The sequence below is a fragment of the Peromyscus californicus genome, unplaced genomic scaffold (genome assembly GCF_007827085.1).
Source record: "Peromyscus californicus insignis strain IS unplaced genomic scaffold, ASM782708v3 Scaffold_17__1_contigs__length_78620276, whole genome shotgun sequence".
Lineage (NCBI taxonomy): Eukaryota > Metazoa > Chordata > Mammalia > Rodentia > Cricetidae > Peromyscus > Peromyscus californicus.
Window position 1 is genome coordinate 72849201 of NW_026294469.1, and position 12750 is coordinate 72861950.

At 38.3% G+C, this 12750-nt stretch overlaps 1 protein-coding gene across 3 annotated transcripts in view; it reads right to left on the reverse strand.

Moving 5' to 3' along the window:
* The window catches only part of Znf407 (zinc finger protein 407), a 426208-nt gene that overhangs the window by 157030 nt on the left and 256428 nt on the right, over positions 1 to 12750 (reverse strand). For all 3 annotated transcript variants that reach the window (XM_052742699.1, XM_052742697.1, XM_052742698.1), the window contains 2 exons: positions 11434 to 11517; positions 2973 to 3093 (listed from right to left, as the gene is read on the reverse strand). In XM_052742699.1, coding sequence (XP_052598659.1) covers positions 2973 to 3093; positions 11434 to 11517 — 205 coding nt within the window. The remainder of the gene's footprint in view (positions 1 to 2972; positions 3094 to 11433; positions 11518 to 12750) is intronic.

Consider the following 12750-nt stretch of genomic DNA (forward strand, 5'->3'; position numbering starts at 1 on the left):
TTTGCGTCTGGTTAATTTTGGTATGTGGATTTTATTATTACTTGCAATTTTTTATCATAAAGTTTAAAATAAAGTAAATAATATTATACTCATCCTACCAAATTCCATGGGGGAAAACAATTGAAAACATACTTAATATGTAAGTTATTCTGAAGACAATTAACATTATTAGTAAACTTGCTTCCCATTTATGAAAATGGTATTATGTATCATGACTTATTTGTATATTATTTTTTAAAAAATGTTTTATCAGCTGAGAATGAAATTTTGTGGTGGGGAGTTTACCTAAAGCCCTTGTTTTGATGCTCAGTAATATAAGAAAAATGTTTTATGGCACTTATAGCAAATGTTTTAGAGTTTTTTAAAGCAATGTCTAGATATTTGGGTTCCTGGGTGCTATTATAAACGGTATCATCTTTTCAAAAATGATGTATTTATTAATAGTGTGTATATGTTTATGTCTGAGTATGTGTGTGCCCATGTGTGTATGTGTATGTCTGAGCATATGTGTGTGCACAGAAACGAGACAGATATGCACAGGGCCTGAGCATGGGAACAAGTCCAGCCATGGGAGCTAGGACATTTGTGACCTCTTGACAGTCCCTCCACTCCACAGTGCACCCACCATTTGACCCACTGTATTGCAGTTTGGTTTCTTCTTCCCAATTCTTGCCCACATACCCGCTAGAAATACTTTCTTTGTATTTCTCAGAGCTTCCACCTCCAGACAAATGTTCCCAGGCTTTCATCTCCTTAAAGAACATACACTAAGTAGTCACTGTGTTCCAGGCCAACCAGAGGTTTTAGGAGAACATGAACAGCCAGCCACAAGATGGCCTGCACAAGTAGAACGCCCAGTGTCTCCACTAGAGCAATACTTTCCTAAGCAAGAAGTAGCTGTAACTGGGAAGGGTTTAACAAGTCGGATTAGACAACCTCACTGTGTGTGAAAGCTAAGGTCCACAAGGATCCAATAAAGCAGGCACATTAATAAGCAGTATCTCGTGAATGATGTAGCTGTGCTGAACCTGAATCCTTACAGCTTGAGCTTCCTCACATCGCTCTGCTGTGAGCAGGCCACAGTGAAGACTTAACCTGGGTGCTGTGGCTACCCAAGAATGGCACAGAGAGCTTCCCCACAGCAAGCTCCTTGCTGTGTCATGCTTTCTCTTAAGCTATAGTGAATGAACATTACCGATTTACGCTGTGTTTGTTATGAATGAGTACCACTTCCGTCAATTTATATGGATCTTTGTATACCGTCTCATTTGAAACACCTCTACCACTTAAAATAATGTGAAAACTACAATTCCGAGAAGGATTGCTGGTACAGTAAGGTAGCTACAAAGTGTTTAAAAATGAGAATGAAAATTGATACTCAAAGAAAGAAATAACTCCTCTAAAATAAGAACAAAAGCATTATGCACAGGGTATAAACTAAAGCTTTAATAAAAAGCAAGGTGTAGGAAGGAACTTTTTTTTTATCATTTTCTGACTGTGTTTCTCCTTTACAGGTAACACAGCTATGGTATAAGCTCTGCAATAAGGTTAAATAGGCTTGAAAATGTTTTTTAACAGGCCACATATTCATCAGGAGATGAGAATTTCTAGGGCTACCTCTAATTAGATCACCATTTCCCCAAACTTCCAAGAAATACCACTCTAGTGTTATGTGTAGACAGAGACCATAAAATGTTGAATGAATAAATAATTAATGAATGAAATATATCTGTAATATCTCTGTTCTATTCAATGACCTTTCACATAAAAATTAATGCAATAATGTGGATGATGATCGAGATTGTGGCAATATATTTGCCAAATGCACAGGTTACCTCCACAGTCACACAAAAATCTGCTTTTTGAAGAAATCTCCAAGTTCAATACAGATATCCTAATACTCAATAGAAGGGGACTTTGTATTTCTGTATCATGGTATAGGTGGTGTGTGGCAGTCAGAGTGGAAAGCTTCAGCCCGAGGGGGAATCCTTTCACTAACACAGGTACCACTCAGTTGCCTATAGTCCATCTATCACAGACTGCCAAAGAGGTCAAGCTCATGTTCCTCTTCTCAGGCAGCTTGACCTGGCCACAAGCTCTATTTCCCATTCTACTGTCACCATGCCTCTCTCCATGCACCTCGCTAGCACCTCTCAGTCGCCACAGATGCCAGGGAGTGAACTGAACAGATCTCCAAAATGCTTTCAGCACTAAAAAGCAACTGCCACCTCCTCTTGGAATAGGCACCGTGCAAACCGACACCGAGACGCCTCGTCAAGCACACCTGAGATTCGGGACTAGGTCTGGGCCCAGAAACGTCCTTTTCTACGTTCCCCCAAGGCTGCTTTATTTACCTCTCCAGTCAGTGCTATAAAAGACTCAAGGACTAGTGGTGAAATCGCACTGTAAAAGGCAGAAAGCACGTCTTACACCATCTTCACTGTCAAACAAATGCTTTCGCTCCAAGTCAAGGTCGTACCACAGACTTGTTCAACAGTGGATTGCTCCCCATAGACTCTAAATGTGAGCAATGAAATAAATACCCAAAATATGGGAAAAAAGATTATAAACCTAAGCATTACGATTATAAAAACAGAAGTCTGTATACAACTTTATCGTGTGGAAGTACGCCATCATCAGTGTGTCCACACACACAACACCCTATGTAAATAAGGGCTGTGCTATAAAGGCATCAGTGTGGTTGGCCAAATATAATACAGAATCGAGGGGCAAATGAAGGAGTTCTCCGTGGAACGAAAGGGGTACATTAAGAAAATCTATCACTTGCCTTCTCAGTTTTACAGTGAAGCTAAGACCGCTCTGAGAAATGTCTGTTTTTTAAAACTTGACTGAGATTAGGAATTACATACCTTGCCTAACGTGCACCGCCATTAGAGTATACTAAAACAGATTGGAATAGCTAAGTTCTGCCAGGTTCCAACTGATTATGGCGGCGCTTCTGATCTCATTACCTGTAGTCACACCAAGGGCACCTGTAGGGCTTCTCTCCAGTGTGCACACGCTTATGACGAGTCAAGTGTGACTGGGTTGTAGAGGCAAAGTTACACTCATCGCATTTGAAAGGCTTTTCTCCTGTAACAAGAAACATATTATGAATATTAAAAATATTAAAAAATGAATATTAATTGGAAATAAAGTGTTCAAGCTTAGTATTAACACATAAAAAGCTTATATCTATAAAACATTACAAATATTATTTGATAGATTCCAGAAATTTAGGAAAGCTAGAGGATATTACTGACTTTTTTAAAATTGGCCATTAGCAAGGGACATAATATACTGTACAAACAGGACTCTAGGTTATAAGTAGAGACTAGGACTCTGGAATAATTTTATAAGCCATGATACATGAGAGCCATTCCAAAAACCTCAGTGAAGTTAAAAACATGGCCAATCACACAACAGACATAAAGTTGGATATAAGATGCAAAATAAAAAATTTCTAGCATTAATTATGAAGAAAAATGAATTGAAGCCATTACTGCAATAAGTGTTAGAAGCAAAAGGAATTATAACTATGGGGTAGAAGATACGAAGCCTCCAAAGAACAAATGATGCATTGTTAACTCTATGCTAAGATGTGCAAATAAATCCTAAATCGACAGGGCCAGGGTGGACAAAAGTGGAGCCTCAGGGCTAGCCTGTGACAAAGTATGGAGCTCATCCAACTGGTGGTCTCCTTTACCTTCTCCTCCACACTCACTCAGACAGTTTCCCATTTCACTTGCTACAATGCTTGATGAGCAACTGACTCAGCGCTACTTAATTTCAATGAATATAAATTCAACTTTGAAACAATACAACCCAGCCACTGAAAAAAATGTTTTAATATCACTGGAATAGCTTAGAAATGTGAACCTATTTTTTTTAAGTACAACTTTTATCAAAACTATAGGTTATATACTTTGGATGCAACTTTGCTCTTTGAATAGAAATGTGCTAGAAGCATAAAATGCATGCCAAATAAAAAATCTAAGTACAAAGAGTAAAATAATGCTAATAATGACATAATAATTTTATTTACAAATGATTATCATGATATTGCTGGTTAAGTTAATAATTATAACACCATTTTACCTGTGACTTTCCCCTATTTTGTGGTAGCCAGCAAGCGTGTGTATGTTACATGGCATTTCTACTGACAAGGATGAAACAGTGAACACCTCACTCCTGTGCTCCTCATACAGGTGACAAGGTCGGCAACAGGTTCTTTACCAGGCAATCCTACATCTACAACACATGAATGTTATGTTTCAATGAGCCCACGTGGTACTTCTTATTTTCTAGCTTTTCATGACAGTATTCTACATATACTCATCTATTTAAAACTGAAGGAAAGTTCCTTCCTTTCTGTGTACGTGTCTGGGAACATGTGTTTATGTGTGTAAGTGCCTGTCCACAAGGGATAACTTCTCAGGAGCAACTCTCTCTGTCTACCACGTGGGCTTGGTGGCTAGCACCTACACCTACTGAACCTTCTCATCAGTCTGAATAATAACTGAAGGGCTTTGGCAGGCCTTGCCCTTCTCCCCCATTCCCTCTGCTGTGCTAAAAAATGTTAGATTACATTCCTAAAGGTAGCCACCAAGGTCTATTCCCTTGTTTGGCCTCCTCCTGACTACCAAGGTCCAGTTACCCAACTACTGAAATCCAGCAATCAAAAGGCCCCTTTGCTTCACCTAATTAACATGCCCAATTAAAATTAAACACCCCATCCTAATGCGGAGTTTCCCCTTGTACCTTTATAAACCTCCATTTTCCTATGGGCCACGGCTGTCTCCTCTCTACCCAGAGGCAGTCCTTTGTCCTCCAGGACAATTCCCCTACCTCCTCTTCCTGGCTCCCTTCCCCTCTATCTCCTGACTTTGTCTCTTATTCCCTGCTCTCTGTCCCTTTGGGTTAAAAAAAAAATCTCCTTTGTGTTGACAACTTGGTCTTGGGGTTCCTGAGTCAATACTTATCCTTTCAATAATAATTGAAAGTATTATTAGAGTATTAAAGATACTTATTAATGTACGTTTGCCCCAAAGTGACCTGGTAAAGATACCTATTCTACATTATGTCAGTCTTCTTACATGGCCTCACACATTGTTGTACAAATATTTAACTTATACCCACACATCCTGCTTGACGGTATTTATCTCCCTGGAAGCAGAGAGGTGTGGCTGGGTGAAGCCAGATGGACTGGAATCCTGGTTTTACCCCATCTCACTTGCTAACTGTCAGACCACCTGAGAAAGACCAAGAGGATAATACCACCAAAATGCAGGATAACTGTAAAGATCGCAATGACAGAAAAATAAGAGAAAGAGCACCCTGAGCAGAGACCCGAGCGACCATTGCTGAGACACAAGAGCCACAGCCTTGCCTAGAGAGGAGAGCGGCACCGAAGTGTCTCTCACCACAAGCTGGGTCAGTAGGCAGACAGGTCGTACACAGCACTAACTGGTGGTTTACACACGTAATGAGGAGGACGGAAAGCTACTATGTTGTAGATCTTATCTAGAAATCATTGTATTTGATTTACTCCAGTTTAAAAAAAAAATCAAAGAGCATCTACAAAGCAGAATAAGAGAATGTTTATTTAAAAAGACTTTTCTCTTTAAGATAAATTTCATCTTTAAAACAGGTCTAAAGTCACTCTATGTTCTTCATTCCTAAACCTTTGGTCAAACAACTTAAGGCACAGTAGACAACACGATTAAAATGACTGACAAAACACACACAGATGCAGACACAAGGACACACAAAAGCACTCCTAATAATAACGTACGCTCATCACAGTGCGGGGCTTGATTTAACACAAGGAATGATATACAATATCCATATTGTATGTCTAATGGAAAGTAATATTACCTGTTTAAATTTAATTGAAGAATATTCTACTCCTGGAAATAGATAAATAACTACACAGAAGCATAAGACTAAATATTACGCTTATTTTCAGAGCTGAATTTGTACACTAAAAACAGCACTTTTAATTGAACATCAATGCCAATGTGCAGTATACATGAAAAGAAAGCAGCAGCAAACACATGCTGGTTATCTATCTAATTTGATATCATCTGTATGTGAAACACACAGTATTTCAAAAGGGTGTCATTGGCAATTTTATAGTACATAAACCTAGTTTTTTCAATTGATGAAACCACCAACAAAATTAAGATAATGAACATGATTTGCCCATAAAGGATTCCTTGACCTGCCATACATACCCCTGATTGTTGGAAGCCCAAATCTTACCTGGTTTCTTCTATTATATGATAATCATTATTTTCTAGAATTTTATATAATGAGAATATACAGTATATTTTGTGGGGGATATCTTTTACTACACACAGTTACTGTTTTTTGATTCAGCTACAATGCTAGGACATAAATTATTTTCCCCTTGGGGACTATATTGATTATATCATGGCCTGCTTCTGTTTCTAATTCAGTGGTTCTCAACATGCGGATCGCAAACCCCAGAAGGTCGCATATCAGATATCCTGCATATCAAAGATTTACATTATGATTCATAGCAGTAGGAAAATTAGAGTTATGAAGTAGCAACAAAATAATTTTATGGTTGATGGTCACCACAACATGAGGAACTGTATTAAAGGGTCACAGCATTAGGAAGGTTGATAATCACTGATCTAACTGAAGGACATCTGAGTTTTCTTTTCTTTTTTTTTTTTTTTTTTTTTTTTTTTTTGCTACCACAAGTGAATTTGGAATAAACTCTCAACAACAGGCAAGCCTATTTCTTGGGCATTGCATGGATATATGTTTCCTTTTGTCTTGGGTAAATTTCCAAAAGTGGTATGGCAGTATGAATTTATCCTGGGGTGGATACAAAGTATTTTCTGAAACCATCCACCACTTTACATTTTCTTAACTGCATACCAGAGTGTCCATAATCTGATGTGGTCAGTGCTTTAATCCTGCATTTCCCAATGGACAGCGACATCTTCCCATGTGAAGTTTAATGGCCATTACTTCATACCCTTTAGTGAGTTATCTACTGAAACCATCTGACTTCTTTACTAATTTGCTATTTGCTTACTCAGTGGCATTTTGAGAGTTCTGTTATGCTCTAGATAGAAATCCTGATGACAGCCGGGCGGTGGTGGCGCACGCCTTTAATCCCAGCACTCGGGAGGCAGAGCCAGGCGGATCTCTGTGAGTTCGAGGCCAGCCTGGGCTACCAAGTGAGTTCCAGGAAAAGGCGCAAAGCTACACAAGAGAAACCCTGTCTCAAAAAACAAAAACAAAAAAAAAACAAAAACAAAAACAAAAACAAAAACAAAAAAAAAAAAGAAAAAAGAAATCCTGATGACATTTGTGATCTTAACATATTTTCATCTAGTCTGTGAGTCATTTCCTTCTCACTGCCATTAATGATTACTTTTATATAGAGCTTTTAACTTATTAATTTATAATTTTCATTTATTTGTTCATTTGTAAAGCATGCTATTACCATAATAATAAAACCCAAAGTCACATATATTTTTTATAGAATTTATATACAGTTTAGATTGTGCAATTCTGAGTTAATTTTGTATACAATATGAAGTATGTCTTAAAGTTCATTTTACTGAATATAAATACCCAGTTAATCTAATATTATAAGCTGAATGGTTTAAACTATCTAAATTTCCTTTTAAAAATCAACTGATAACATAGGGATATATTTTGATTTTGTTTCACTGATGAATCCATCTACCTTAATGCTAATATCTGATCGCTCTGACTATTGTAAGTCTGGCCTGGAGGCCAGGAACTCTGTTCTTTCTCAACCTTGCTTGATTATTTCACACTTTTGTATTTTTACAAGAATTTTGAGTTAGTTTTACTGATTTACGAAAGAAGGAGTTTGCAGGGCTCAATGTGGCAGAAGCCTAAGTCTTAGCAATATTAGTTCTATTGATTGGTACTAATGTCATGCATATATACATTATATACATATACAAGTAAACACACACACACACACACACACACACACACACACACACACACACACAAGGAAATGAGTAATTTGTTCAGGAAAAATACAGTAGAGAAAAACATACCTTCATGTTTATCAGTATTACTACATAGCAAAAAGGTTAATCCAAACACCCAAACTGTGAAGAGTCAAAGGAAATCTTAAAAGTTTGAAATAAGAATTTCAATTTATAAAATATTTGATAATTGTTTGAGAATAGAAAGCAGTCTAAATGTGATGTATATGCCTGCTGTGTTAGAGTTTTTCCCAATTTTTAAAAACTAAAATATAATCACATTATTTCTCTCCTCTCTTTCTTCCTGCCAACCTCTCCCAACCTCTCTCATGCCCTCACCATGCCTCTCAAATGCATGGCCTCTTTTTCTTTAATTATTAATTATTGAGAGAGAGAGAGAGAGAGAGAGAGAGAGAGAGAGAGAGAGAGAGAGAGAGAGAGAAAGAGAGAGAGAGAGAGAGAGAGAGAGAGAGAGAGAGAGAGAGAGAGAGAGAATGTGTCTGAGTATGAGGCTAATCCCTTGGTGTTGGACACTCAGGGAGCTCATCTCTGGGGAAGACCAATTCTTTTTCTCCCAGCAGTCCTTAGTTGCCTTAGTTCTTTGTCTAGGGGCGGGGCTTTGTGAGAGATCCTCCTTTCCTGAAGAGGTCTTGTTAAAAGTACTGATGGGAATACTACTACTGACTTGTCTATCATTCTGAAGCCAGAGTTAACTGAGTTAATACAGTAATTATTCACTGACAAGGATAAGTCAACAGGGACTTAGACACACACCAGTTTAAACCCCAGACAACACTGCAGTCCCAGCTACTTGGGTGGGGGAGTGAAAAGGCATCACAAGGGTCCATAAACTCAAGGCCAGTCTATGCAACAGTACTGAAAACCAGAGGGTAGAACAAGGAGAATTTCTGTTGCTCTTGTAACCACACTTAGCAGTTTTCCCTGTGCAGCAGAACTTACCCTACTGGGCTGTTGTTTTCATTTCATAAGTGCTTTCTTTTACAAGCATTAATCTTGCCCAAAATACCCAGTAAGAAACACTTTGCCTCTAAGGCCTTACTGATAGGAAAGGAGAAAAAACAGAGATACCAGGACAGCTTGTTGCCATAGTGCCCTGTCTTTTTGTGTGTCAACCATCTGTCAGACTGGCCAACCCCATCTCCTGGAAATCACACTTCACATTCCTGAGGGTGGACTGGTGGTTATTAAGCTGGCCAGGTCTTCAACTGCACGTGAGGATTGGTGCCTGTGCCCTTGAATCAAGGGTCTCTGACAGGTGATAAAAGTAAATCTCAGAATGGAAGATGCTTCGTGTCAGCCCCGAGACAGCCTGCATTTCAGTCAGGAATTATTTACGCCATGTGGAACACTTTGGATACCTATCCCTTTCTGAACCGCTTGTAATTTGCCTGGACACTGTGGTAAAAAGGTAAACCATGTCAAGACAGACACATCAAAGAAATATAGATTTCAAATGTACCATCAAGTCTAGCCTTGGGGAAAAAGGTGTGCGTTGCTTAAACATTTTAAGTCCAACATAAAAGCTAAGTGCCTAGACTGAGTTGGACTGAGCTGTTTGTGGAGCCAAGTCTCTTAAGAACTGACTTTGGTATTAAAGAATCATGTTTGATTTGTGCCACAGAGGCAGATAAATGCCAGAAAGACAGATACCTCTGTCTCTGAGACATTGTCCTATATGGTATAAAGTTAATAGCAAAGTAATAAGGAGCCTCTGGACCTGACATAAAATATAAAGTTGTGCCGGCTCGATGCAGGCTTCCTGATCGATCCATCACCTGGAACGTCTGCGATCGTAGCATTATGGCTTCCACTGCAGGGCAAGGGGACACTGCTGCTGGAGGGGTGTCACAAGGGGGTCTGCTATCCCCTAGAGCCACATGGGATGGGACAGGAAGGCAGAAATGCCATGGAAATCACAGAACTTTGAATTACCAATGAGCTCAAAACATGAATAAAACACCGTATGACCACATAGTTTCTACATATATATCCAACTCTCTCTCCATCTGCCATACAAGAACAGCTGGTAACCACACAGTTTACTTATATCGAATTCTTACATAGGAATTATATAATGAATGTACAAGTGGTTTATGTTTTTTAAAGTTATACTTTCAACATGTCAGAAATCGAAAATTTACCTTCATTTTAATGTCTATTACCCTATGGAAATTTCATCCCAATAAGCTCAAGATTTAAAAGCAATGAATAGGATTCATTTTCATTGATCCTGAAAATATTATATTGAGAAGTGAAGCTGCCTGTATCTGTATAACATGGCATTTCAAGAATTCCAATGGTCTATAAGTAATATATTTAAATTTTCTTCTTTATTCTCAAGAATTTAATTCACGTAATAAATGCAGTAGGACCATATATACTCTCCACTTTTCCCGAATTCCCACATAGCATCCTAACATGTTCTACTCCAACTTTATGTCTTTTGTTTTTTTAAATAACCTCCTAAGTTCAGTTAGAGTTGCTCATGTGTATGAGCCCATCTGCTGGAGCATGGGTGGAATCCTACCAGGGGCCATACCCTCAGGATGTTTCTCTCCTGACTCAAGGGTGGATCTATGAATTTCACCCCACATGGACTGTGACTGTAAAACTCAACTGTCCCCATGGTCCATAAAGGAAAGTATCATATTTAGCTACCAGTTTGGTTACCATATGAACTTCATTAATAAAGTCTTGATGGCAGAAAAAAGTGGTTCTACTGATATTATAAAAGAAAATTGTCCTGAGACAGTACTATCCTAGACACATGTTATTTAGAATTATCAGAATGACTGTTTTTGAGACCACTTTCTTTTCCTGTATCATGAAAAATGAATAACATGGGATAGGCTATCCTCCACGTCCATATTTATTTCTCATGTTGTGTCTTTGTTGTTACTCTCTCTTAACATCAAGAATAACTGCAACAGCATGGACTCCCCATCACACAGACTTACAGACTGATTGATAAATATAGGAGACAGGCAAAGGGATGGAAGGGGTATAAGCAAGTAGGCAATGGGTAGGGCAGTATGACATAGGGAGAGAACAGAGAGGGCCCAACACGGGCTTTCCAGGACCCAGGCATGAGGGTAAGACAGAGCTTTGCAAACAGCTATCAAACAGCCTCAAATATCTGGTCGGGTCAGATTTTTTTATCCACTTAAGATAAAGTTCATGAGGATATCTGGAGCCTTAAATATACAGATGACTACTTTTTAAGCATATAACAAGAGACAATCTAATATCTATATATTTGTGAGGTATATAAGGCCTATAGAAGTTTTCATTTGCAAAAACCAGGAATAACGAGGAGAGCAAAATATGAGGCCAACAGTGCTTGGGTATCTAACACCTTGCCTCATGTCTGTAGAGAGAAGCCAGGAGCAGACTCAATACTGACCTGTGTGCTGCCGGCGGTGTTTGGTGAGGGCGTGCCGGGTTCCACCGGCAAAGCCGCAGAGGTCACAGAGAAACGACTTCTCGCCTGTTGCAACAATAAACAGATGAGGGACTGCGGAGGTCACAGATCATTAAAACATATCTATCAAGCCTTTCAGGGTTACTAATTCCTCCAATCAAATGTTTCCATGTAAATATGTCAAATGGGAATGAAATTACCACTGCGGTTTATTGACTGTGATAAAATCTGAAAAGCACCACTGAACATAATTACATACTTGTCAGACCCATAAAAATTAGCTTTATTATCAATGGAATGGTTTTGTACAACTTCATTTCTAGTAGATGTCTTCCAGATGGGGCTGCTTTATGCACTTGAACAGTTTTTATGCATATCCTGATTTTTTACAATTCCCATACATCTGGCCTTTCTGAGCTGAGTAAAGATTGCTTGGAATAGTTAATATACAGTATATAGAACTCTGCTTAAATAAAATATATTGAATTTTTTAACAACCTAAGAACACTGAATTGGTTTTACTTGATTCTATCAGGATCTTCCTTAATCACCTTACACTTAATAATTTGAAATAAATGGTTTCTTTGAACAGAATGAGGATGCAAAGGAAATGAAACTCACGTTACTTAGTACCAGGAGACACACGCTGTTTGTGTTTCTTGAATTTTATGGTATAAAAAAGAAGTCTAGGGATTGGTTAAAAAAAAAAAAATCTATAAAAATTCGTATCCCTCATCTTCAGAGATAGCTCTGGACTGGAAACTTCTGCAGAATCAAAGGCATGTTTGGCAAACGTGGGCTTGCTAAGTGTGCAAAGCATTTTACCCATGCTGACTTCTTGGCCTATAGCGTCTATAAGGACTACATGTCATTCTACTGTAGTATATTTAGCCAACAAGACAATTCATCCCATAGACTCACAATGAAGGGCAAAACAGAATAAAAATGGAGAAATTAATCAAATTGTAAAAGACTTTCCCAGAAATAAAGAAAATCATTTGTATCCATCTTTATTGACTTCAGTCACTCAAACTTTAAAGTGACAAGTTCCCCATAATAGGCCTGCTATATTGCATGTCCGGGGTTTCACAACAAATTTAGTTGGCAATGCATCTGCAAATAATAACTGTATCTCTAAGGTTAAAATAACAAAACAAAAAAATGACTGTAGCAATTAAAGAGCAGCCCTTCCCTTAAGAGTGTTTCCAGTTTTCCAAACTTAAAGGAAGACAAGAGGAAGGCCTTAGACAGAATGTGTCCACTTTTATTTCCAAAGAGATGTTCAGATGGCCAATATCA